A 27,078-nucleotide genomic window follows, 5' to 3' on the forward strand; every position below is an offset into this window, starting at 1 on the left:
GGACCCCGGCAGAGCTAGAGACGCTAGATTGTAAGACCAGGAAAATAATTACCATCAATCATGCTCTACACCCCCGCAGTGATGTAGATAGGCTATACCTCCCTCGCAGCTCAGGCGGAAGAGGAATGCTGCAAGTCCATAAAACAGTAGAGGAGGAGAAAAGAGGCCTTGAAGAATATATCAAGGACAGTGAAGAAGATGCACTTCAAATGGTCAATAACGAGAAACTATTCAACACCAATGAAAGAAAGCAGGCCTACAAGAAAGAACAAGTCAAGAACCGAGCAGAAAAATGGTCAATATTTGCACAATATAAGTGGAAAATCAGACATCACCAAGACCTGACAATGGCTTAAGAATGGCAACTTGAAGAAAGAAACAGAGGGTTGAATACTGGCTGTACAAGAACAGGCACTAAGAACAAATACAATAAGAGCAAAAGTCAAAAAATCTACAACAAACAGCAAGTGCCGCCTTTGTAAAGAAGCAGATGAAACAGTGGACCACCTCATCAGCGGTTGTAAAAAGATCGCACAGACTGACTACAAACAAAGGCATGTCAAGGTAGCAGGGATGATACACTGGTACATCTGCAAAAAAATACAAGCTACCGGTAGCCAAAAATTGGTGGGACCATAAAATTGAAAAAGTTGTAGAAAATGAAGATGCAAAAATATTATGGGACTTCCGACTTAAGACTGACAAACATCTGCCACACAATACACCAGATATAACTGTAGTCAAGAAGAAAGAAAAACAAGTCAAAATAATTGACATAGCAATACCAGGGGATAGCAGAATAAACGAAAAAGAAATAGAAAAAATCACCAAATACAAAGATCTACAAATTGAAAGGCTGTGGCAGAAGAAGACCAAAATAATCCCAGAGGTAATTGGCGCCCTGGGTGCAGTTCCAAAACACCTTGAAGAGCACTTCAACACCATGGGGGCCACAGAAATCACCATTAGCCAATTACAAAAAGCAACTTTACTGGGACGATATATTCTGCGACGATATCTATATTAACAGCAACAACATTGATGATCAAATTTAGCCATCGGTCCTTGGGAAGGACTCGATGTCTGGATAAAACAAACCAGTCAATAACTCCTGTCTGACTGTGTAAATAAATAATAATAATAATTATTATTATTATTAAAAACAGGAAAGAGAGTAACAGCTGTCCAAGGGATGAGGAGGAGGGTCTGCCAAGAGTGAGATACAGGGCAAATGGCTCACCTGATCTTCAGCTTTCTGGTAAGGCTTCTTGCGCAGCAGATGAAAGCAGGGGGTAGGGACGGATTCTGTATCTCTCCTCTCCCTCCCAAAGCCCTTTCTCCCTGCATAAATATGTTCCTGAGGGTTGTGCAACCCTCAGAAATATATTTATGCCCAGGAAAATGGCTTTTAGAGGGAGGGAAGTGATGCGAAAATAGCTCCCTCTGTGCCAGTCCTCTGTACAAGAAGCCTTCAGCACAGGGACACTGAAGACTCCTTGTGGACCTGCAGCTCTTCTTCTGTCTGTGGACCATTCCAGCCATTGTGATTATTAATGCCTGATATTATGAGGAAAATTACTCAAAACAGTCCCACTGAAATTAAAAGGACAAGTTAGGCACTGCCGGAATTGAATCAGCGATGGTAGAAGCTTAGTTCTCACAGATTTCCCTATTGTTGTGAAAGAGGAAATCTCCAGAAAGGCTGCTTACACAAAATTGGGTTTAAAACAGCATCAGGGAAATGTTCTTTTCCATCTAAATGAGGGCTGCCTGATTACAAAGCTGGTAGGCTGTGCATCACATCAAACGAAGGTGGTGGTGGTGGTGGTGGTGGTGCTGCTGCTGCTGCTGAGGATTTGCACGGCACTTGAGAGGATTCATTCTTACAACGGTCCTGTTAAGATAGACTATTACTCCCAGAGAGGGCTGGAAATTGCTCTGTAGATGTCCTTGGAGTTGGTTATAGGTTCACCTGATGAAATCCTAGTCAAGTCTATTTCAGCTGCCATTGTGGAGCAGAGGTTCTCAGAGTGTGTCATAAGTAACCCCTGAAACATTTGGGTTTGCCCCACTGTGGATGAGCCGAAAGTAGAACAGTTGGTAGTGTATACTCTTCTCCTGAGCTTATACCACTCTTCATGGAGCTTCCAATGGTTTCCCATTCAGGTTACTGATCAGGGGTTGGATCAGATGATACCTGTCCCTGAATCTGCGATACACTATGTAGGGAGTGAGGGTGTGCCTGACCAAATGGTGTCTGCCCTGAATGTTGAACATTTGAACGGGTTCTATGCAGTTAAAAATCCAACACATGTTGGGCCAGATCACACAGATTTTATCCAGAATGTTGATTGCAGAAATGGACATACATGTGTTGGATTTTATGTGCGATGGCCCTGCTTGCACATGATGGTCTCCATGCACATTGGAGGCAGGCTAGGTGGGCAGACAAGAGAAGATATACTCTTGCTCTTCAGAAGGGTAAGGGACCAATCCGGGGACCGCTACTGTCTGACCCTGCCCCAGGCTGCAGCAATTCCTAGTGTGCAATTGTAGAATTGGGGATATCAAGGTCTTTGCCACTGAAAAGATGAATTCTCATAAATTTTTACTTGAATAGTGGCAGACAGTTGTTGCATCTGAAAGTCTTCTGGATACACCGCTTACAGGAACTGAGTAGTTTTTAATGAAGATTTTACCTTATCTGTTCCTCTTGGTTAGCATAGTTTATAAAGCCCTGTCCAGACATTGTATGTGCATACAGGTATCTGTGCACATGTGCATGTTTATGTGTGAATAACTAACCAATAATGTTTATGTGTGATTAATTAACTGTACATGTGTACATTTTAAAAGGGAACCTGGGTACAGGGCCCCTCAAATGCAGACACGTACTACTGGGTGCAGAGGCGTATCTAGGGAAAATAGCACCTAGGACAAGCACTGAAATTGCGCCCCATGTCCAAACACCCGACACCCATCTTTCAGATAGTTTTACCATAATATCAGCTGAAAAATACAAGTCAGGCTTGTTAATCTTTTAATATTTCAAAAACTATTTAGTAGTGGACGTAACCAGACCAAAACATGCTGGAAAACTACAAATTTCAGTATGCTGGGGCTCATGAAATACCCAAATACTATGTGAAGGTGTACTTGGAAAACTAAACAGAAGTGCCTGTCTAATTCTCTACTATGCATTGTAGCATCACTATTACATACGTTTTAAAAATAAATGGAGAATCTGACCTTTCCCAGATACTCTGAACATAATTAAAGGATATGCAGAGTAGACTGTGTCACTGCTTGGAATATATTCTAGTATTTCAGAAAGACAGTTAAAATGAGAGAAAGAGAGCAAGAAACTCCCAGTGGACCTTAATACTAAGGATTTCACACTGATTCAAAGACAAACTCACCATTAATAGCCATATTATTAAGACATCACATTTAACTCACTTATCACAAGAAGCAAAGTAAGAGCAAATGAATACAATCCTAGCTCATAAGCTTCATCTCAGTATTCACAAGCCCTGATTCTCTGTACATAGTGCCAAACTAAATATGTGTACAGTGAATTATATATTTTACCTGTAGCCCCTTTGGGGGGCTTCCTAAAGGATGGGGGGGGGAAAGGTTCCCCTTCCCCCCGCTGGCCTCTAGGGCCTCGCAGGGACCATTTGAGCATGTGCGGTGGCCATTTTTAAATTATTATTTTTAAAGGCTGCTAAAAACAAAATGGCCACCGCACATGCTCAAATGGCCTCTGTGAGGCCTGGCCTGGCCTAGGGCCTCACAGACACCATTTGAGCATGCATGGTGGCCATTTTGTTTCCGGCAGCCATTTTTTTTAAAAAATAATTTTAGAAAATGGCACCCCTTCAAGTGGCGCCCGGGGCACGTGCCCTGTCTGCCCTACTCTAGATACGCCATTGACTGGGTGTTGAGCATAAAGTGTGCTATGTGCATTGCCTTGCACACAGCTTGTATACGTATTGACCATAACATCTAATTAGGACGTCATTAGCTGCAAAATTGCTACGTATGATTGAAATGTATATACGGGGCCCTTTAGGAGGGACTTTTCACATTTTAAAAGTTTTTGAGAAGGTCTCCTGTCTCTCTACTTTGTTGTTAGAGCTGTGAAATGTGTATATTTGGTACTGCATTGTTTTTGTACCCTTAATTCATTGCTAGCTGCACTCAGGCTGTTGTACCATGTGGCAGCATTTCTAATGCTCTTGTTCTTTGTGGGTTATTTCATGCAGTCTTAAGAGGAACCTTGTCTCTTTGTAGCTGTGAAGTGAGACGTGTCTAATGAACTTTCCTAGCTGCTTGCTGCATTCATGTTTCAAAGAGCAACACAGTACTGACATCAACCACAGAGTTTGAGCCAGCTCTACTCATGATGAACAAACCCTTGAAACAGCCGCCTGGCCTACAGCAGAGCAGTGGACCATTGCAGAATGGAGCTTCCCTGCCACTTTCTAACAGCCTGCTCACTTGCACAGTTTTCTCATTCATATTGATTTATACTTTTACATATAATATAGTGGTGATTATTGTATGCATCTAGGTCAGGTGTTCCCAAACAGTGGTACTCCAGATATTGTTGAAATACTACTCCCATCATCCTCAGCCACAATAAATTGTAGCTGGGGATGATGGGAGTTATAGTTCAGCAACATCTGGAGTACCACAGCTTGGGAACCTCTGATCTAGGTTATTTCCAATATATATTTTTAGTCTTGACCCTCCCTTCATGTTATAGGTGAATGTTTTGTCTTGCAAATGATGGCTTTTTAAGGCATGAACTCATGATGCACACAACCCCCCCACCCTTTTTGCAAGCTATTTCCATCCCCCTCACTTCCATGGTATGCTTTAGCCATAATTTAACATTGGTGCAAAACTAGTTAAAGCTAGCCAGGTAATTAAGGTTTGGAAAAGGTAAAGTGTGCTGCCAAGTTGATTTCGACTCCTGGCGCCCACAGAGGCCTGTGGTTTTCTTTGGTATAATACAGGACTGAAAATAGTGAAGCTGCTTCTAACCAAGCCCCGCCATTGCTTCATCTCACACAGTATGACATGATGCCTTTCAGCATCTTCCCATATTGCTGCTGCCCGATATAGTACCAGTGGGGATTCGAACTGGCAACGAGCAGTGTGGAGAGCTGTAAGGGGTTTGGCGGGAAGGGGAGGCTTGACCTGCACTCCATGCACAAGAGCAACGAGCCCTCCCTGGATGGCCGGATCGGCTGCCCACGCGATTAGCAGCTCTGTCACAGAGCCAGTTGGGGCTGTGGGGACTGGGGGCCACTCGGCCCCTAGAAACCCCAGAATGCCCTGTGCGAGTGCCCCAATGCCAGGAGGCTTGTTTTAACCTACTGGTCAGGGGTCTCCGCAGCATGACAAATGGGGGTAGTGCTGCTTGCACAACCGCCTGTTCTCTCCAGTATTGATACTGCCTTACGAGTCTGCTGCAGTCCTGATGTACCACTGTGCACCATGCCAGCCATCATTTCTCTTCTGTGTTCCATATCCAAGGCTCCAAAGCACTTTCAAGACCAAGGCACGAGAACACTGATGCCAAGGGACGATCGAAAACCAGGGATAAAATTATACTCATGCAAGGTATCTTTGCACAAGTGGAACCCTCTTTTCATTCCCAAATAGAACTCCTGACGCTGTGCTGTTGCACCCAAGGTCTGGATGCCACCCCCTGCATGTTTTTGCATATTTCTTTCGCAAAGTATGCAGGGAACGGAAGGGTAGGTGGCAAGACCACTGAGCACGAGAACTCCAGCTCTTTTTCCTGACTTCTGCACCATTCCGGTGAGAGCACTCATGCAACCTTTTGCATCTGCGGAGTAAACCTTGCTGAACACAAGTCACTCCAGCAACAATCTCCTACTATTTTGCCAACCGTTTCCTTTTTGTTAGCTTGAAATGTACTAGAAATTCTGTAGGTGTTTACACTTGCACACAGATCCAGCGTGCTTCTCCTTCTCCCCCCCTTTATGTAGTGCAAACTGTAGTTTGTATGTGCAAACAAAAAAAGCCTTGAATGCTGTAGCCTTGCCTCATAAGGAGCATGTTAACCATCTGCGCTTTTTAGTTTGGAAAAGAGGCGACTACAGGGAGACAGTGTTCCCTCTCAGGTGTGTACATGTGCGTGTGCTTACAGTTTTTGGTATCTGCTCAGTTAATTTTAGATCCCGCTCAGGTTGAATCAGGAAGACGCCACTCTGAATGTATGTGTGCATACACAGCCTTGATACTGCTGCCCAGAACTCATTCCACACAAAACTCATTCCACACACAGATGAAGAAAACTAGAGAGAACACTGCAGGGAGACATGATAGAGGTGTATAAAATTGTGCATGGAGTAGGAGTGGACAGAATTTTTTCTCCCTCTCACAACACTAGAACCAGGGGTCATCCCCTCATGGGATGAAACTGATGGCCAGGAAATTTAGGATCAACAAACTTTTCCACACAGCACATGATATGTGGCATTGTTTGCCATGGGATGTGGTGATGGCCTCTAGCTTGGATGGCTTTAAAAGGGTTTTGGACAAATTCATGAAGGGCAGGTCTATCACTGGCTACTAGCTTGGTGGCTATAGGTCACCTCCAGCCTCAGAGGCAAGATGCCTCTAAATACTAATTGCAGGGGAGCAACAGCAAGAGGGCATACCCACACCTCTTGTCTGTGGGCTTCTTGGAGGCACCAGGTGGGCTACTGTGTGAAACAGGATGCTGGACTAGATAGGCCTTGAGCCTGATCTAGCAGGGCTGTTCTTATGTTCAAGGCTAGCAAATGAATGCAAAGGCCTGCCTTGTATGGCTTGCTAGCGAGTCTACAGCCATCTGAAAAAATAGCAATAATAAAAAACAGTTAAATTCTTTAATGATGAAATAGACATTTTGCTGGGCCAGAACAGAGCAGTTTGCGTTTTGAACATTTAACAAACAGTCCCAGGTCAGGTCTAGTCCTATGCAGCAGTTAGTTGCTCTGGATGGGAATGTCTGCTTCCATCTGCATCAGAAGTACTTCTAGGTAGTTCAGTCGGCCCTGGATGAACATTGTGATGCAGGAACAAGTCTGCATGTACAGAAGCCTATGTTGAAGTGTTACTCTCCTTTGCTGGATTGGAACATTTCTGTTTCGCATTCTCCATCTCCTAGCTTTTAACAAGCTGTTATTTAATGAAGCAAGCTGATTTTAAATGGAAATGCCAGGCAGTATAGAAAATTTCACTTCCATATTTTTAATGTTCTTAAAAGCAGAGGGTAAGAGGACGAATTCACTGCTATTAGCAACACAACTCATAAGATGACTTGTCTTTGAACCATTACAGTGCTGTCAGGGGGTAATGGTCTGTCTGTGCTGGAGCTGCAGAGCCTTTCTTGCATTCATCAAACTGGCAGAGTTTAATTGTTTTAACATTATTACTAATTGCTATAATGATCATTCTGTTTGTTCCATTTTGGATGGATGTGTTTAGTTCCACTAGATATGGTTAAGATGCAGGTTGCCCACACTTAATGGATTAACAGATCACTTCTGCAAGAGGACTGCAGGAGGAGGAAGTTTGTTCCTCTACATTGCTCTGTGGGATGTTGCCTCTGCCCTATTAATCAGCTTTATTTTGTAATCTCTAAAACACGTTAGCAAAAATTTGATTTCAGCATGGGACTTGAAGTAGTAAGCATTTCACTTAAAGCAGTATACTATCACGGTAGCAGAGACAGCCAATAGTTTATAAACTTGAAAAATTGGCAAACATTGGTCATGAGCAACTCTACAAGCTGGACATACAGGAAGACGTCAAATTGGCAGCTGACCAATCTACTCGCATAACCTTTAAGGGGCCCTTGTGTTCAGTTTTTTTTAAAAAAAGGTTCATAGAAGAAATGAATACAAGGAAATCAGATACACAAACAGTCTTAGGGAGCAGCAAGGTATCATCAGAAGATCCTTCTCTGCTTCTGGAAGGAGACTTGTACTCACACAAGGATGCTTAGCATGAGTGCAACTCTCCTTCCATTCCCAGGACTTCTGCAGGATCAAAGATGCAGTCCATTAACTTCTTTCAAATGTGTATACCTTCCATGACTTTAGACAGAAAAAACACCTTCCAGAATAAAGGATGTATTAAAAGGCTTTATTCACAATAGTTTTCTTTTTTTACAAATATAGTTCTTAAAAATTAAGCATTTTGATCTCTCACAACTTCAGAGATTTCTATAAAGGTGGAAAAGGACTAAGTGGGATATGCACAAATAAAAAACATTAATACACAAAATGGTCGCATGAAAAGTTTACCGTATCAACAAGGTGTCATTGGGGATCATAGAGCCGTCATACAACACACATGGCATTTAAATGTGTAATTTCCAGGATTTAATATCTATATTTAAGCAACTGCATTGTGATATGCTGAAGAGCAATGGAAGTTTAGATACTGTCTAAACAGAAAGACATTAACAATGAAAATGGCTTTACTTTAAAGTTACACACACACATATACATATGTATAGTGGTCAGCACTAGCTCCGTCACCCCATAGTTGGCTCTTATTGAACCTCTCGGGAAACAGTGCTATTTCCAGATTGGTTTGTGTGACAATTGCTAGTAAATACTAAACATCATTCTGAAACTATTTACACCACTGTAAATAGTTTCAGGATTGTAGTCTTAATATTTTAAAAATAGTGATCACTCTGAAGTTTTATACTTTGGTGGTTTTGTGTGCAACACACATAATCACTGCTTTTGAACATATAAAACATGTTTCTCTTGCACTCTGCAGTTCTACAAGTAATACAATCTTCTTGTCTACTTACATCACTTTACAAAAAGGTACATTATAGTGCATCTTTTACATACAACCTGATTACCGTATCAGTTATGGGACTATAGAAATGTTGTGCTCTTTCAAATTAACACATCCATGAGAAAGTTACCATAATCAGAACTTCTCAAAGACAACATGAAGCTGATCTAAACACTTGCATCCATGACTTCAAGGGGGATTATGTCTAGCTACGTGGTTGCTGAGCAACTCCACCTCCATGCCGAGTTGCCTCCATGGTACAATGCTGGCTGCATTTATAAACTTATTTTCCTCATTTTATTTGTAGTGACTGGCAAATATAAGTGCTATAGAAGCTCAGAAACTATTTCACAGATTGGGCGGCTTCCCCCAAATGGTACCAGAGGAGTTTGATGGTGATACACACTGAAAGCTTGGCAACGAAAGGGGGAATGGAATATTAGGCAATAGAAATGATGACTATACTTGAAATATTAACTAAATATTACCATTAGACCATTTTGAAGGAATAATTCATTTATAAAGCTTTCTATCTAGTGTCAGCACACTTTTGGAAACAGGGTGCTTTAGCTGTAGACCCACCTTAGGACATGAGGTTGCACTAACGTTTTATCATGCTATAAAATATCACATATGGCAATAGTCATTTCTTTAAAATGAACCAAATAAATACTTTTGGTGCTATGGGATTCACTGAAATCTGCCTAGCCAGGATCTTAAGATGGCTTTATGTCTGAAAATCTTCAGCAGTTCAGTTGGTGGAAGCCTAGCAGGGTAGTTTACAAGATCTACTTATATCCGGTGGTGTACATTCTCTTGTAAAATATTCTCTGGATTGTGGCCCGCTTTTAGAACTGGGAAATTTGTTTTCTGCGCAGAACAAAGCAGATCATTTTTCTGTACAGGGATTTATAGAATTTTCTTTCTTCTTCTTCTTAAAAAAATGGAACATTCTGGAAATGAACCTAAGTGCTGTAGCAAGAAGCAGCAGTTGATTGGAACAAAAAATGTCTTGCTGATGCTACAAAACATTACTTATGGAGCATGGATTTGGGAGCACTGCAAACCAAACTTCAAGTAGAAAAGAAGTACTATGCTAGAGAACTGCAAACCACATTGAACAGAAGAGGATCATTGTTTTTATTGGTTCTGTTTTGGACAAGATAAGAACATTCTGACAGGGCACTGTTGCACTTTGATTAAAGGTTTATCCTTTTTACAGGATCTCACAGAGGGAAAGATTGATTAGTATGCAACATGCTCATCAGGGTGGATGCTAGCAAGTGGTTGGAGGAGGACTGGCTGCTATAAAAAGGCAGCATTGGCAGAAATGGTATGCAACTAGGCTTCTTTATTGGAATGAGGTTTTTTGAGATAACATAATACCATGAATCACTCCTCCATGGCAGCTCCCACAGAAAATAAAGGAAACTGAAGCAAAAATTTGGGATTAGGAAATGGACACATGGCATATATTTTGTTGTTAAAGCCGCTATACAGAGTGCCACACTAAAATTAAGATGCCGCACTCATGGCTTTTCAGCCAACAGCACTGCACAATTACTAGCCCATACAAGTAATCACTGTTTTGCATGTCCTTTTCCATCATGAGTTTAAGGTTAACACAGTCTTTCAATTAGAGCCAATAAATCCCAATCTTTCCTTGTTGACAAGCTAGAAAAGCAGTGCATATTTTGACTCTGTCCCTGCCACAGTTTGGTATTTCAAATCTCTCTAATGGCAGGAGTCATTCCAATTACAGGAGTCCTCACAATTGCTCCAAAATTTAGGGCATTTAAGTTCATTCTACAATTAAGTTTCACTTGAATCTACACAAAGCAATGCTATCTATAATGTGGTGAAATGCTCAGTGTTATCTGAGAAGACCCTATAGCCTGAGAGTAGTTAAAATATAGTAGCTAAGTGACAATAAGGTTGTATTCCTATGTACCCTTATATGGGAGTAAAGGCCATTGGTTGACGATTGAAGCACAAACTCACTCAGGCCAGATTTTGACAACTTCCACTTACCCAGGAAGTGATTTGAGACACCCCCAAATGTCCAAGGGTCATGTAGCCCTAAAGAATATATTTTCAGGTGACACAAAGGACTTCCAGGGGAAGAGGAGACTGTTGGCATTCCCCAACACACCAGTACCAGTGAAGTGTTAGTTTGGAACCTTTCAGAAGCACTGGTGCTACAACAGTGCTTTGTTAGGTTGTCAGTCACTGAAAGCTTACTTCTGTAAGAGTGAACTGTAAGCTAGGGAAAGGTTTCCTTGTAAGAAAGATATTAAACTGAATGCTGTTTGGATTTTTTTTTTTTGGTCTGCCCTACAGATTTGAAGTATCTGGTTTGTTTTCATATGCAAGTTTTCCCTGTTCAAACTTGGGGGGGGGGGAGTCATAAAATAAAGATTATCTTTAGTTCTGCACTTCAGAAAGAACAGTGAAATAGTGTTTAGATTAATATTTACCACATTTTTTTTTTGCTCATCAGGCTTTCAAACTGCTTTCTAATTAAAAACATGAAGGTACAGAAATGTGTAAACAATTAAGCAAGCACATGGGGTAAGAGCTCAACATATGCAGGATGAGAAGCCTCTTTCAATGTAACTAACTGATTTTCTGAATGAGTAAAGTAGAAGTTTAGACTTATTCTAGTTAAAGAAAAAAACTTTTGGTATAACACAGGAAAGCAAAGCTGTAACTTTTATTATACTGGCTCTTGTGCCAGTATAATAAAATATGAGCCACCACACACTTACAACATAACCCTGAATAAGAATGTTTAAAAAGCATTTCTTTAGTAGAAGTAGCACTAATGTGCTAACCGGCCAAGTATCTACAAGAGCTATGATCCAGAGATATATGATGAGCAGGCGTGCCTGCATTAGTTCTTATCTGATTCTTCAACTGCCACATGCGACCCCTCAGAGAATTTTTCTAAGTTTGGGGGTGAGAATTAAGTCATTTGGCTTAGACAAAAAGAGATTCAAACTTTAGGAAAGTTATTGCTTGTGTAGTCTTTCAGACTGCCAGATGAGAGATAATAGATTATGTTCCTATGGTTCAATTCTGTGGGAATTCAATGTATCCAAAATTAAATAGTCAAGAAGTCACTTACATTGGCTCAAACATTTGGTCCTCATATTTGACGGCCTGAATAAGATTGCAATAAGCAGGCAGTTTGTAAGTTTTGCTGTCCTAGTTTCCTTGTAGGTTGCCACAAAGGCGATATGGTATACCAAGTATGGTGCCATGTGTGGTTACTACAGAGATCTTTTAGGACTAAGTTTTAACTTTAAAAGCAACTAAATTTCATACAGCATCAATGATTCGCCTCTCATTTCCCATTCTTCCCTTGCACAGTTTCTGCCAGTCCTTTATCATGTCTAGAAAGTTTACCTCTAGCAGCATCATCAGTTTCCATTTTCCATTGTCCAGGAAAGCCAGCTGTTACAAGCAAATGATCATTAAAAACCCAAACCCAACTCCAAGTGGTTATGTCCAATAGTCATTCAAGTTACTTCACTCACAGAAGGCATCCTAAATGATATCTGAGTGTTACAGGAACAGCCCAGCAACAAGGTATGGCGAAGTAGTGGATTTGCTACCTCTTCTGATCTGCTGTAGAAAGGTTTTACAGGGGGCGTTCGGGAGCACAGCAAGGGATTCACAACGGGGGTGGTGGCACAGAAAGCCACCTCAGACACTGGTGAGGTTTGAGCCTGGCCTGGCCTGTTAAACTTTCTGGCAAAATTAAGCCTTCACAGCTAACATTCCATTTCAGTCTTTTTGATTAAGATGAGAAGAAAGGTTTTTTTTAAAAATAAAATAAAGCAAAGCATTTAAAAAGCAGCAGCCATCAGGCATTTTTCTTCCTTTCAAAAGTGAATTAAAGCGGAACATAAATTTCTGAAAGATGGTATCTTTCATGCTTGTTATGCTCCTCCTACTTCCACATCATTGTTCCTGGTATGCACCAAGTGTCATAGAGTACTAAATGAAATGTTTGGTGACAGATTTAAGAACTGGGCTTTCTTCATCTCTAAAATGGAGAAGGCTCAATCACACAACAAAGGATTTCATACACCAGACCAACCCATCTTACAGGGCAAATGAAAGGTTAGACAAGAAATGAGCTTTTTCCTTCTGTTGCAAACTGTGCTGAAGCTCCATTTGACTGAGCGTGCAAGCTTTGAGGACTGAAGTCATTACGTTGTTTTTTTGGAAGGGACATGCCCAGAAGGCAGCTTCCATGCTCTTGGTTTGGTGACTGTTTGCAAAGCTAAATACTAGAACAGAATAAAAGTGGATATTAAATTTACCTATGGTTAAATTTGATGTTATGTTCTAAACAAAAATTCAGATGTTTCCAAACTCATTTCAAGACAAGTCACAGTTTTACATAATAGTGTGTCCAGATGCGATGAAAATATTCTTACGTCATTTTTATGAACAGTACATCTTCTTAAATATTCAAATTACCAGTTAATGATAGACCCGCATAAGAAGAGGCTGTCACAGTTAGATTTGTCTCTAGTGATCAGACAAACCACATTAACATAGATTAAAAAAGAAAAAAGCTCTTCATACTTAATTTATGGCTTTTTGCAACACAGCAAAGTATTACAGCTTAAAGCAGACATCTCCTCACAGAGGAGGAAAGAACTTTGCAGTCAAAAATAAAACAGAATACAAGTAACAAGGCGACCTCTCTATTCTGTTCGGCTAGATGCACACTGCAGCCTAACAAAATTTAGAGATAATGTTACCATTTTTGTCAAAACATAAATAAGATTAATTATAGTTAATGATTTTAGGTCCCTAGATAAATATTGTATGAGTAGACGTCAGACTGCAAAAAATTGGTTTGAAACAAACACAACAACTCAGGGATTTTTATAACTGCATCACGTGCCCACCCCAAAATTCAGCACGCTTATTTGTTTTTTGTTTTTTCTCCCTCATCTTTTCTGATGACTGGGAAAGGGTGTGCCTCAGTGTTAAAGACCCAATGTTCAAATGGAAGGAGGTCATCTTCAGAGAACATCAAGTACAGGTATCTGGGGGAAAAAATAAGCAAACTCACTACAAAATCATCCTAGAATGGAAAGGGACATGCATGAATCACAAAGTATCTATATCTTGTATCTATATACACCAAAACAACTCTATACTGCTACATCAATAATGGTGCAATGTCTTTGAAAATTAGAAAGTAAAGAAGTATCTGCACAAGTAGGGATGTGCGAACCGGTTCGAATCCGAACCGGGGTGGTTCAGAGGTTCGGATTCGAACCGAACCAGCCATCAGGTTCGAGCTGCAGGTTCGAATTCGAACCGAACCAGGGGGTGGTTCGATTCGAACCGGTTCTGACCCTAGGTGCTCCACAATAGGGGATATGGACTGGTTCGGGTCCCATTATACTCTATGAGAAAAATAATTGAAAATATTTCAAATATTCATTAAAAATCATAGGACTGTCCTATTGCTTCAGGGTTTGGGTGGTTGTTGGCACCCATGGGTGCTCCACAATAAGGTATAATGGCCTGGTTCAAGTCCCATTATATCCTATGAGAAAAAATAAAAATAATTTTCAAAAATTCATAAAAAACCGTACGAGTTTCCGATTGTTTTGGGGTTTGGGTGACAGGTACCCCTGGGTGCCAGCTACCATCCTACCAATTTTTGGGTGTCCGAACCAGTCCAAAACCGAACCGAACCAGGGGGTGGTTTGAACAAAACCAAAACTGAACCACCCCCTCCTGGTTTGAACCCGGTTCAAATCTGAACCGAACCGGGCGAACCAGTTTTGTGCACATCCCTGTGCACAAGTTCCCAGCTGTGGATGCGAAAAAACTGAACTTGAGCTAATTCCAGATCATTCTGATGCAAACACACACAGAAGTTTCAAGTGAAACATGCAGGGGGAAGGACAGAACTTTGAAGTGGGAAAAGGGAGGAACCCAGGGATGGAAAGGAGATGTGACATGAAGCTTATCACCTTGGCCCCTCAAGGCCCAAACATTTCTGAAGCTTGACTGATGCTAAGAAGTGCTATTGTCATCTACTAGTTTGTTTCAAGAGACACTGTAATTACTATTGAAAGCTCACAGTGTAATTCTGTTGGAAGTGCCTTCACTGTAATAAACCTAAAAGCATTTCCTTGAGCAGTCTTGAACTTTCAGACAAAGAAATGCTTGTAGCTTTACTATAGTTAAGACACTTCTGAGAGTGCAAGCACGAGCAAGCAATACTTTCAATTACACTTTCAATAGTAAGTTTAGTCCAATTTTGAGCATAGGTTACGCTTGCATCCAACCCCTCTCTAATGCCAAAACAGAAAGCTCAAGTTGGGTCAAGGAAAGGGACTCAGCATTCTTTAGTTTGTTAATTCCCCCACACTTCTAGCCAACACCTGAGTTAAACATACACCTGCCCATTGCTCAGGTCCTTATTCGGCCTTGTTGATTCATCAGCTATACTGGCCCCAATTCTAAAGGCAAAATTTGGATACAAGTTTGCTTTGAGTGCAAAACTACGTAGTGTCTTATATCCAAGATGGCATGCTCATTACTGACTTGTATTATTTTTATTTGAAAGGCGATGTATAAATGTTTGAAATATATTCTTGCTAGACAGTTAGGGATAACCTGTTTGGTTCTGCTGTCCACACTTGTTTATCCAAGTTCTCCAGCCCATTTCTTGGCCCCTTTCTCCTGTCCATTGCCTCAACTCAGCCAACGACCACCACTAATCTTTAGTACAAGTTTAAAGCAAATGAATCTCTTCAACTTACTTGAGTGTTTCTGAAAGGAAGAAACTCTGTTGCACATCATCATGGCTTTTATGGCTGCTGTAAACATCTCTAATGCCAGAATAGCCTCCATCTACTCTGCAGTATTTTTCCAGTGCCTGCATTCCAAAAGGAAAGAGTTTGATAGAATACATGCTTCTGATTAGTAAAGTTTAAATTACATAATTTGTAATAGTTACAGTAGTATTGTAAAAAAAATGCAGTACATTTGAATATCTAAATAATACACACAGCAAGTTGTCTAACAAGATTTACAGATAGATTTTGAATAAAGGTTACTTAATTTTGATAAAACCATCCATTTAAAGGATTGTACTGTTAATTTCAGTTGAACGGATAATTATGAGTCCCTTTAATTTTCAGAGGACGTCAGCATGACTAACCTTTTCTAGATCAAGATGTTAGTCTATATGGATCAAAGGGCTGAAACCAGCAAAGTTGATAGTATTCAGTGGAACTTAAATACACCTTTTTTCATTCTGCTACATTTTCACATTGATTCTAGTGACTGAGTTCCAAAAGGAAATAGTTTGATAGAATACATGCTACCTCTATATCAACCTCAATATCTCATATATAAAATTCTACAGCAATAGGAAATTTATAACGCAAGAACAGCCGTGTTGAATTAGGTCCAAGGCCTATTGAGTCCAACATCCTGTTTTACACAGTGGCCCATCAGATGCCCCTGAGAAGCCCACAGGCAAGAGGTGAGGACATGCCATTTCTCTTTCTGTTGCTTCCCTGTAATTGGTATTTAGAGGCATCTTGCCTCTGAGGCTGGAGGTGGCCTATGGCCAGACTAGTAGCCATTGATAGAGCTGTCCTCCATGAATTTCTCTAAGCCACTTTTAAAGCCATCCAATCACTACATCCTGTGGCAGAGAATTCAATAGATTAATTATGTGTTGTGTGAAAAAGTACTTTTATTGGTCCTAAATTTCCTAACCTTCAGTTTCATGGGATGATCCCTGATTCTAGTGTTGTGTGAGAGGGAGAAAAATTTCTCTGTCCACTCTCTCTACAGTAAAAGGTAAAGTGTGCCATCAAGTTGATTTTGACTCCTGGCGCCCAAAGAGGCCTGTGGTTTTCTTTGGTAGAATACAGGAGGAGTTTACCATTGCCTCTTCCTGCAGAGTATGAGATGATGCCTTTCAGCATCTTCCTATATCGGTGCTGCCTGATATAATACCCGCGGGGATTTGAACTGGCAACCTTCTGCTTGTTAGTCAAGCATTTCTTTGCTGTGCCACTTAAGGTGGCTACTCCATGCATAATTTTATACACCTTTATCATGTCTCCCCATAGTTGCTTCATTTCCAAACTAAAAAGCCCCAGACGCTGTAGCCTTAACTCATAAAGGTGCTCCAGGCCCTTGATCATCCTGATTGCCCTCTTCTGCACCTTTCCCAATTCTACAATGTCCTCCTTAAGATATGGTGACCAGAACTGTATATAGTACTCCAAATGATTTGCCGTACCACAGATTTGTGTAAGGGCATTATAATATTAGCATTTTTATTTTCAACCCCCGTCCTAAAAATCCCTAGCATGGAATTTGCCCTTTTCACAGCTAACCTGCACTGAATCGACACTTTTAACGAACTGTCCACCATGACCCCAAGAACTCTCCTGGTCATTCACTGACAGCTCAGACCCCATCTGTATAAATGTGAAGTTGGGGTGTCTGTTTTTTGCCCCAATATGCATCACTTTACACTTGCTTACACTGAGCCACATTTGCCATTTTGTCACCCACTCTTGGAGAGATCCTTTTGGAGTTCCTCACAAAAGAGCACAAAGGAAGCTCCTCACAAAGGAAATCACTATCTCTTTTAGATTTCACTACCCTAAATAGATTAGTGTCATCTGCAGATTTGGCCACTTCACTGCTTACCTCAACTTCTAGATCATTTATGGTCACGTTAAAGAGCACTGGTCCCAGTACAGATCCCTGGAAGTCTCCACATCTTATTTCCCTCCATTGTGAACACTGTCCATTTATTCCCACTCTCAGTTTCCTATCCTTCAACCAGTTACCAATTCAAAAATGAACCTGTCCCCTTATCCCATGACTGCTAATTTTACTCAAAAGCCTTTGGTAGGAACTTTTGTCAAAAGCTTTTTGGAAGTATAAGTATACTATGTCAACTAGATCACCTTTATCCACATGTCTGCTGACACTCTCAAAGAACTCCAAAAGGTTCATGAAGCAAGACTTGCCCTTGCAGAATCCATGCTGGTTCTTCTTCAGCAAGGCTTGTTCTATATATTTAACAATTTTGTCCTTAGGTATACTTTCCATCAATTTACTCGGCACAAAGGTTAAGCTAATTGACCTGTAATTTCCTGGATCCTTTTGAAAATGGGAGTTACATTAGCTACGTTCAAATCCTCTGGTACAGAGTCTGATCGTAGTGACAAGTTACATTTTTTGTTAGGAGACCAGCAATTTCACATTTGAGTTCCTTCAGAACTCTTGGGTGGATGCCATCTGGCCCTGGTGATCTGTTACTTTTTAGTTTTTCAGGACAGTTTAGAACATCCTCTCTCATCACTTCAAATTGGCTCTGTTCTTCAGCCTCCAAGCCTGAGAAGCTCAGTTCCAGAGAGGGTATATGGTCAGTATCCTCTGCCGTGAAGAGAGATGAAAAGAGCTCATTCAGCTTCTCAGCAATCTCTTTATCCTTAATTATTCCTTTCACGCCCTCATCCTCTAAGGGTCCAACCGCCTCCCTGGCAGGTTTTCTGCTTCTGATATATAGTTTTTGTTATTATTCCCCTTGACACTTCTAGCTATGTGCTCCTCAAATTCTCTTTTTGCATCCCTTATTGTGTCCTTGCATTTCTTTTGCAAGAGTTAATGTTCCTAACTGTTCTCTTCATTTGGGTAGGACTTCCATTTTCTGAAGGATGTCGTCTTCCATTTTATAGCTTCCCAGACTCTACTTCTTAGCCATGCTGACATTCTCCCGAACTTGGTGGTAGCTTTCCTCCTCCTTTGTATACATTCCAACTGAGCTTCTATTATTGTGGTTTTACATGAGTTCCATGCTTTTTGGAGTGATTTGACCCTCCTGACTATCCCTTTCAGTTTCCCTTTTAACCAGTTCCATTTTATATGCAAGTGGAGGAAGCCTGCCTTGGATCCCTCAGAGTTAAGCAACTACAGGCCTGCCTCCAACCTTCCATGACTGGGCAATGTGACTGAGAAGGTGATAGCCTACTAGCTCCAGGAGATCTTGGAGGAAACTATTATCTAGACCTATTTCAAATTGGCTTTTGGGCGGGCTATGGGATGGAAACTGCCTTGGTCAGCCTGATGGATGATCTCCAATTGGGAATTGACAGAGGAAGTGTGACTCTGTTGGTCCTTTTGGATTTCTTGGCAGCTTTCAATACTATTGACCATAGTATCCTTCTGGAACATCTGAGGGGATTTGGGGTGGGAGGCACTGCTTTACAGTGGTTCTGCTCCTACCTCATGGGCAGATTCCAGATGGTGTCTCTTGGAGACTGTTCTTCAAAATCTGAACTTTCCTATGGTGTCCTGCTCCATATTATCTGCAATGTTGTTTAACATCTACATGAAACTGCTGAGAGAGATCCTCAGGAGATTTGGTGCAGGGTGTTAGAGACGAAAGTTTGGGGCGGTGTACAAATGTAATAAAATAAATAAATAAATAAATAATATGCTGATGGTACCCAAATCTCTTCCTCTATGTCAACATCATCAGGAGAAGGCATGACCTCCCTAAATGCCTGCCTGGAGGCAGTAATGGGCTGGGTGAGGGATAACACACTGAGACTGAATCCAGATAAGTCCGAGATACTTATTGTGCGGGGTCGGAATTCAGGAGACGATTTTGCTCTGCCAGTTTTGGATGGTGTCATGGTCCCCTGGAAGGAACAGTTATGCAGTCTAGGGCTGCTTCGGGATCTGAACCTCTCTGTGGTGTCCCAGGTTGACGTGATGGCCAGAAGTGCCTTCTATCAGCTTTGGCTGATACGCCAGCTGCATCCATTTCTTAAGATGAACGACCTCAGAACGGTAGTACAAATGCTAGTAACCTCTAGGCTGGATTACTGCAATGTGCTCTATGTGGGGCTGCCTTTGTATGTAGTCCGGAAACTACAGTCGGTCCAGAATGGGGTGGCCAGTATAGTCTCTGGGTCATCTAAGAGATACCATATTACTCCTGTGTTGAAAGAACTGCACTGGCTGCCAATACGTTTCCAGGCAAAATACAAGGTTCTGGTTATGACCTATAAAGCCCTAAACAGCTTAGGCCCTGGGTATTTAAGAGAATATCTTCTTCACCACGAGCCCCAGCACCTGTTAAGATCATCTGGAGAGGCTCGTTAACACATTTAATTAAGAACATCTGCAGTTGCCATTAACACGTTTGGCGGCTACTCAGGAACGGGCCTTTTCTGTTGCTGCTTCTAGACTTTGGAATGCACGCCCTGTTGAAATAAGAGCCTCCCCATCTCTGGCAGCTTTTAAAAAGCCACTGAAGACATATTTATTCACTCAGGCTTTTAATCAGATTTATACTTTTATTTCTTTAATGTTGATTTTCAATGATTTTAATTGTATAATTGATTTAGTTTTGATTTTAATTTTGTTTTTATTTTGATGTAAACTGCCCTGAGCCATTTTTGGAAGGGCAGCATATAAATAGATGAATGCATGAATGAATGATTTTTATTCTTTTACTCTTCTGAAGTCCAACACATCTGTGTTGGACTTTCTTCACAATGCTCCACTTATGGGCATCACTTAGGATTAAGTCCAAGGTCACCTTCTCTATGGTTGGTTCCCCAAGCAACTGTCCTAAGGTACAGCCATTTAGCAAATCTAGAAATTTGGCCTCTCTGTCAATACCCCCATGTGAATTTGCCCAGTCTATGTGAGGGCAAATATCTATGTGAGCACCTAATGGTGCAGCAGGTAAGTGGCTTGACTACCAAGCCAGAGGTTGCCGGTTCGAATCCCCGTTGCTATGTTTCCACCTATATTGGGCAGCAGCAATATAATAAAATAATAATAATAATAATAAAAATAATAATTCAATTTCTAGAAAAGAAGATGCTGAAAGGCATAATCTTATACCTCATATCATAGGAGATAGTGGTAAACCCCTCCTGTATTCTTCCAAAGACAACCACAGGGCTCTGTGGTCACCAGGAGTCGACACTGACTCGACGACACACTTTACCTTTATGTGAGGGTAATTGAAGTCACCCATCATTACAGCTCTGTCTGTCCGACTTCCTTCTCTAACTCCATGTCACTCTCAGCATTTTGATCCAGGGGGCAATAGCATGTCCCTAGTAAGATTTCCTTCCAGTCCTCATATTGTCACCCATAATGATTCTGTGGAGGACTCTGGTCCTCCTATGTTTTCTAGCTTGTTGGATTCTATCCCTTCTTTAATATACAGTGCTGCTCTATGCCCAACCACCCCTCCCTGCCCTTTTTATAGAGTATGTATCCAGGAATAACAGTGTCCCACTGGTTCTCACTGTTCCATCAGGTTTCCATTATGCCCACTACATCTATTTTTTAATTTGTTTCTGCTAACTGAGCTAACGTTTTAAAATGGTGATTCTCTTTATTTAGCAAGGGGAGAGCAACTGGCCTTATCCATCCCCAGGGCAGCATCCCTCCAGTGGCTATGGAGATCTCTTATGTTACTTTTTTAGATTGTGAGCCCTTTGGGGATAGGGAGCACAAATGTGTGTGTGTGTGTGTGTGTGTGTAAGAAATCCGCTCTGGGAACTTTTGTTGAAAAGCAGTATATTGTGTTTGTGTTCATTAGCAACCAAGTACTTCAGCTCTCCCATCTTGGCTTGGGGGCTTCTGGTATTGGCATATAAACACCTATATGCAGCGTCTCTTACCTGGTGTTGGCATGTGCTAGCTCCCTTACTGTCATGTGTTTCCATCTGCTCTACTCCTGGTTCTGCTCTGTCCCCTTCTGGTTTATCTGAAAAGCTTGCACCCTCGCACTTAGGGGATATTGCTTGCCAAACCAGATACCACCCAGTTCCTGCCAGCATCCCTCTGGTGTCATTTTAAAATCTGTTCTGCGACCTTTTGGCTTTTAAGCGCCAACAATCTGGTTCCATCTTGGTTCAAGTGGAGCCTGTCCCTTTTATACAGGCTTTGCTTGTCCCAAAATTTACCCTACCAGTGCTTAACAAATCGAATCCCCTCCATGCATTGAAACCCCTCAGCAACGCCTGTCTCGTTGGCCCTGCATGTGAAACAGGTAGCACCTTAGAGAACGCTACCCTGTGGGCCCTGGACATCAATATGATACCTAGCAGCCTAAATTTGGCTTCCAGCATCTCCCGACTGTATTTCCCTGCATTGTTGGTGCCGATGTGCACCACGACAACCGACTCCTCTCCAACACTGCCTAACAGCCTATCTAGATGCCGTGTGATGTCTGCCACCTTTGCACCAGGCAGGCAAGTCACTGTGCATTCTAAACCCATCTCTGCCTCTGACAATCAAATCGCCCATTACTAGGAAACCCAAATCACCGGAGGAGTATCCTTTGTGTGAGAGGATATGGGTGCACCACCCAAGGAAGGAGTCCCCTGTAAGGGAGCATTACCCTCTTCCTCAGACTGATGCTCTCCTTCCCTGAGACCTTCATTTTCCATCACAGCTGAGGAACTATCAGCCTGGGAGTGGGATGCTTCTATCACATCCCTGAGGGTCTCATCCACAAACTTTTCTGCCTCCCTGAGCTTCTCCTGGCCAGCCACCTTGGCTTCAAGGGAACAAACTTGTTCCCTGAGAGCCAGGAGCTCTTTGCACCGAATATACACCGACGACTTCTGCCCCTTAGGCAGATTGTCATACATGCAGTACACTGGGAAGTACCCCCTCCCCTGCTGGCATTTTACCTTCATAAATGGTTTTATTGGCTATTTCAAATATATAAGAGCTTGTTTACAATGATTATCTTGAGAGTAAAATTACATGGATGCTCTGCTCAGTTCCACTGCAGTTAAGACACATAGCAGACAGTGTATAATTGAGTAGCATTTAACGCCTTCTGATCTTGCAGAGCGCTTGCAAAGTGCAAGCAGCACTCCAAATTTTTAGTCCTGTGGCACAACAGTGCACACATTGGAGGTCTGGGACAGTTGCATGTGGACTCCTGGCACGTACCCACAGAGCTTCCTTACGCATGTGCTTCATTAGTCAGGATGTCAGCCAGCAATGCCGGAAATAGAGAGTCATTAACCTTTAATGCATTACAGCAAAACTTTACATATTCCAGAATATAATGTACTTGTTGGGATCTTAGCATAAGGACTGAACAAAACTGAAGTTAGATATATTAAGCCAGACCAAGTAGGATTTATGAAAGCAAGTAAGTCAAGGTATCGTATTGGGCAGACTATAACTGTTAATAGTAATGAAAAAGCATTCAGTTGAGTACATTGGTTGTTTTTTTTAAAAAATGATGTTCGTGAACCCAATGACAACTGGGGGAATATCAGCTAGAGTTATCAGCATACAATTAAATATCAGCATACAATTAAATATTAATTTTTATAATTGTATGCTCCTACTAGGTCTTCAAGTTGCAATCCAATTGAATTATTGGTAAATTTCTTCAGTGTAAGAGGCATGGGTATTGGGATATGAAATTAAGGAAAAACACAACTTTATTAGAGTCGAAACTGAATAAAGATCTGAAACAAATATTGCACAGAATCTCAAGAAGCTATGGGCATCTAATGAAATATTTAGGAATATATCTATCTGAAGATCTTGTTGAGTTACTTGCTATAAACTATGAGCTAGCTATCAAAATGAATAAATAATTAAAGGATTTATAGTGAGAAAAACTTGAAATTATGTTGCTTTAACCAAATAGCTACAGTTTAAACCATGTTCCTAAATGGTTTCCCATTAATGTATCACCATCTAGTGTTCTCATATAAATATTTTTTTAAAATAGCAAAAGTGAGATCAGATTCTGCCAGGGGGAAAGCGCCTTTGAGAACTGGGCTTGACATGAACAACAACCACAAAAAAAGAGTGAGAAGGATTTAATTACCAAATTTAATACCATTATAAGACTACAAAATAAGGCCAGGGATTGGTTAACAAAAACAAAGTAGAACATACAGAAACCTTTAATAAACTGTAGGATGAAACATATGGGGTAATGGAATAATAATTATATTGGACAAGTTTCAGAATAGGTTTTCAGTATTTTGAATTCTTCATGAAATATAATTGGGATATTTGCATTTTACTAATAATGTAAAAAATAAAATTAACGGGACATTTACTGGTCCTGAAGACTGTTTAAAATTAAATAGCTGACATAACAAATGAAGGACTAGTGCAGCAATGGTGTGCTGCTGATGGGGGGGAGGGGTGATTCTTATCAATGTGTCCTTCCCACTGAAGCCGACTAACTCCTGAAAATGTGTCCTTGACGGTTGTGCAGCCCTCAGCGACATATTTTTAGGAGTCAGAGTTGGCTTCAGTGGGAAAGGCACATTGACAAGAATTACCCCTCCCTGCAAAGCAGCAGCACACCATTGCTGCACTAATGCTTCATTAGTCTGGCTGTTCACCACTGTGTTCTGTTACAAGCTTAATTTCTTAATCAGTTTGTTTGAATCCATTGCATGTTTATATTCAGATGCCATTATACTGTTCTTTAAGCTACTACTACAAATATTTATATACCGATCTTCAACCAAAGTTCTCAAAGTGATTTACATAGGAAAATGCATAAATAAGATGGTTGCCTGTCCCCAAAAGGCTTACAGTCCAAAAAAGAAACATAAGAGACACCAGCCACAGCCATTGGAGGGATGCTGTGCTGGGGTTAGATAGGACCAGTTGCTCTCCCCTTGCTAAATATAAGAGAATCACCCATTTAAAAAGGTGTCTTTTTGCTCAGTTAGAATGGGTATGTTGCTATATAAACATGCTATTTACTGCAAGCACTCAGACATATTTCTTCAAACTGAAAACATACAAGTTGTATAAGTTGCTTTCTAAGTTTTTCAAAAGTGCTTTGCTCAAGATTAAAAACTATTAAAGAAAAGGTTACCTCTACAGCTTCCCAAGCCCACTGCCGGTACTTTGGGTCATGGGTGAACCTCCACATATACATGTAGGTTTCAATAACTTCAGGCCGCAGGATGTAATATTTCTCATTCTGCCTGGTAGCAATTGCCTCAACTCCACCATCAAACCGGAAGGCTTCTGGTCCCAGCTTCATGTCTAGACACAATTATCCAACATCCAATAATGTCAGCACTGATATGGACTTTCAACTCTTTAACATCTACAAACTTACAAATCTCCCCCTTAACACTTTTATACTGCTTCAGTTTCACCACCCTCAGCTGTCTGATAGTCTCCTGTTCCCTCAGCCCTTTCTGCCCTTATGCCTCAAACTCCCTTCCAGAACATCTGCGGGATGCCTTATCTCTTATTTCCTTCAATTCTCTCCTCCTGCTTGAAGTCTTTTGTGTAAGCCTGTGCTTGAGCTCAGTTCAGTTTGTCCCTCTCCCCTAGACATAGGTTTTCCCCACTGCTGCTTTCAGTCTTAGTTTTAATTAACCATTTTAATGTTTAAACTTTTTTTTTTAAGTTGCAAACTTTTGATTTATATATAATTATTTTGTTTCAATGTTGTAAGCTTCCTTGGAAGCCCCTTTAAGGGCCTAAAGGCAGGATATGAATCCTTAGAGAGAAATTTTAAGTGTAGTTCAGATATAATATTGTTACATGCATGAGCAGTCAAGGACTCAGGCATATACATGCTCCATTTTTTCGTGTACAGGGATTCCATGCTTCTTGTCCTGGTCTGAGGAAAAAATAGTATGATGGTTTAGACAAAAACAGCAAGCCATGATAGGAGGCAGAGAATTGCCACATGTGAGGGGAGAAGAGCATGTGTGAGCTTGAGGTCCCCCTTTATGTGCGGGAGATGGCAATGGTAAACCCCTCCTGTATTCTGCCAAAGACAACCACAGGGCTCTGTGGTTGCCAGGAGTCGACAACGACTCGACGGCACACTTTACCTGTTATTAATAAGCCATCCATTTACATGGTACTTTACAATAGATGAGATGACAAGCTGAGTCCCTCCTTGGCCTGAGGGGCTTACAATCTACAACACAGGAAGGGAAGAGAAGGGGAGTGAAAGCAGGGCACATGGGAGAAGAATATGCACGAGTATGCACTTGGGATTAATTGTAATAGTGAGGAGTGGGTTGTGAGGAGGCCTTAATTGTGATGAGGGGGTTGTGCCAAATGCTTCACAGGCTTTGAGGAGGGATTTGAAGAAAGTATCCAATTTCTAGGTTTTTAGCCTTAATGTTTTTAGGTTTAAGGTTAAGGTTTTTAGCCTTAATGTAATCAAAATATATCTGACTTCTATGTTTATTGATTTAGATATTGTACACAACATTCTATGGAGCTTGTTTTGTCAAGGGCAGGAATAGAGTTATGGCATGTGTGTATGTGTTTGTATTTGCAAGTTTTCAAATAACTCCGTGGGAGGACTTTCTAGCTTCTCACACATGCCTATCAAACTAGTAGAGGAACTCAGGATCTGTTGGAGCTGCTAAAAAGCTTGCTACCTATTTTAAAACTTATTTTAATTAGTTAATACAAGAACAGATTTTAAACACTTGACCAATGATAGCTTCAGACTGGTTTCAGAAGTTTGGCTTACTGTTATTTTTACCATCTTTAAGTATACAGGGCAAGCCATGTATGTTGTGCTTTACAAAAAGTGAGAAAACTGTTCTTTCCAAAGGAATAAAAAAGCTACATGCTAGTGGGTTGCTAGAGCTTTTTTCAACTTTGTGCAGCAGCCCTATCACTCTTCTCCAAGATGAAAGAATGCAGTTTCTGTAACCTTGTTTCAGTTTCCTGTTTCAAGAGGAAACTCTCCAAACCTCTCTCATACATAACGTATAAAGGTAAGAACTGCATGCAACAGGGATTCAACAGAGAAACACACACAAGTCCCAGGTATCACCTATGTACTAAAAAGCTAAATGCACAGAATCAACCATGAAACAAAGACGAGTTTTAAAAGATAGCCTGGAACAGAGCTATTCAAAAGTTCAGAATGCTTACTTGTGCGATCATATGACTCGTGACATGTGCGGGCAATTTCAGCACCAAGTTCAATGTGGCGTCCAGTTTTACCCGCAGGAGCTCCATCAGCACCCAGAACAAACATCCCTCCAGCAAAACAGGTGAGGTGCCCCATTTTGTGTTCAAGGAGGCCACCCTTCCACTCAGCAATGTACATCAAGCCATTGCTAGATTTCCTGATCAGATGGGTCTCTATGGACTGGAAAAATTCAAAACAGTGTGCAGTAAATTAATACATGT

General features: G+C 41.1%; 1 protein-coding gene across 1 annotated transcript in view; it reads right to left on the minus strand.

The window, feature by feature from the left end:
- Positions 1–8,153: 8,153 nt before the first annotated feature.
- MAN1A1 (mannosidase alpha class 1A member 1) overlaps positions 8,154–27,078 on the minus strand; it is a 109,531-nt gene continuing 90,606 nt past the window's right edge. Inside the window, exons 9-12 of the mRNA XM_053283003.1 lie at positions 26,818–27,037; positions 24,773–24,945; positions 15,651–15,766; positions 8,154–13,913 (exon numbers count right to left, since the gene is read on the minus strand). Of these exons, the coding sequence (XP_053138978.1) occupies positions 13,790–13,913; positions 15,651–15,766; positions 24,773–24,945; positions 26,818–27,037 (633 nt within the window). The 3' untranslated portion in view covers positions 8,154–13,789. The remainder of the gene's footprint in view (positions 13,914–15,650; positions 15,767–24,772; positions 24,946–26,817; positions 27,038–27,078) is intronic.

This window comes from Hemicordylus capensis, chromosome 1, assembly GCF_027244095.1.
Source record: "Hemicordylus capensis ecotype Gifberg chromosome 1, rHemCap1.1.pri, whole genome shotgun sequence".
Taxonomy (NCBI): domain Eukaryota; kingdom Metazoa; phylum Chordata; class Lepidosauria; order Squamata; family Cordylidae; genus Hemicordylus; species Hemicordylus capensis.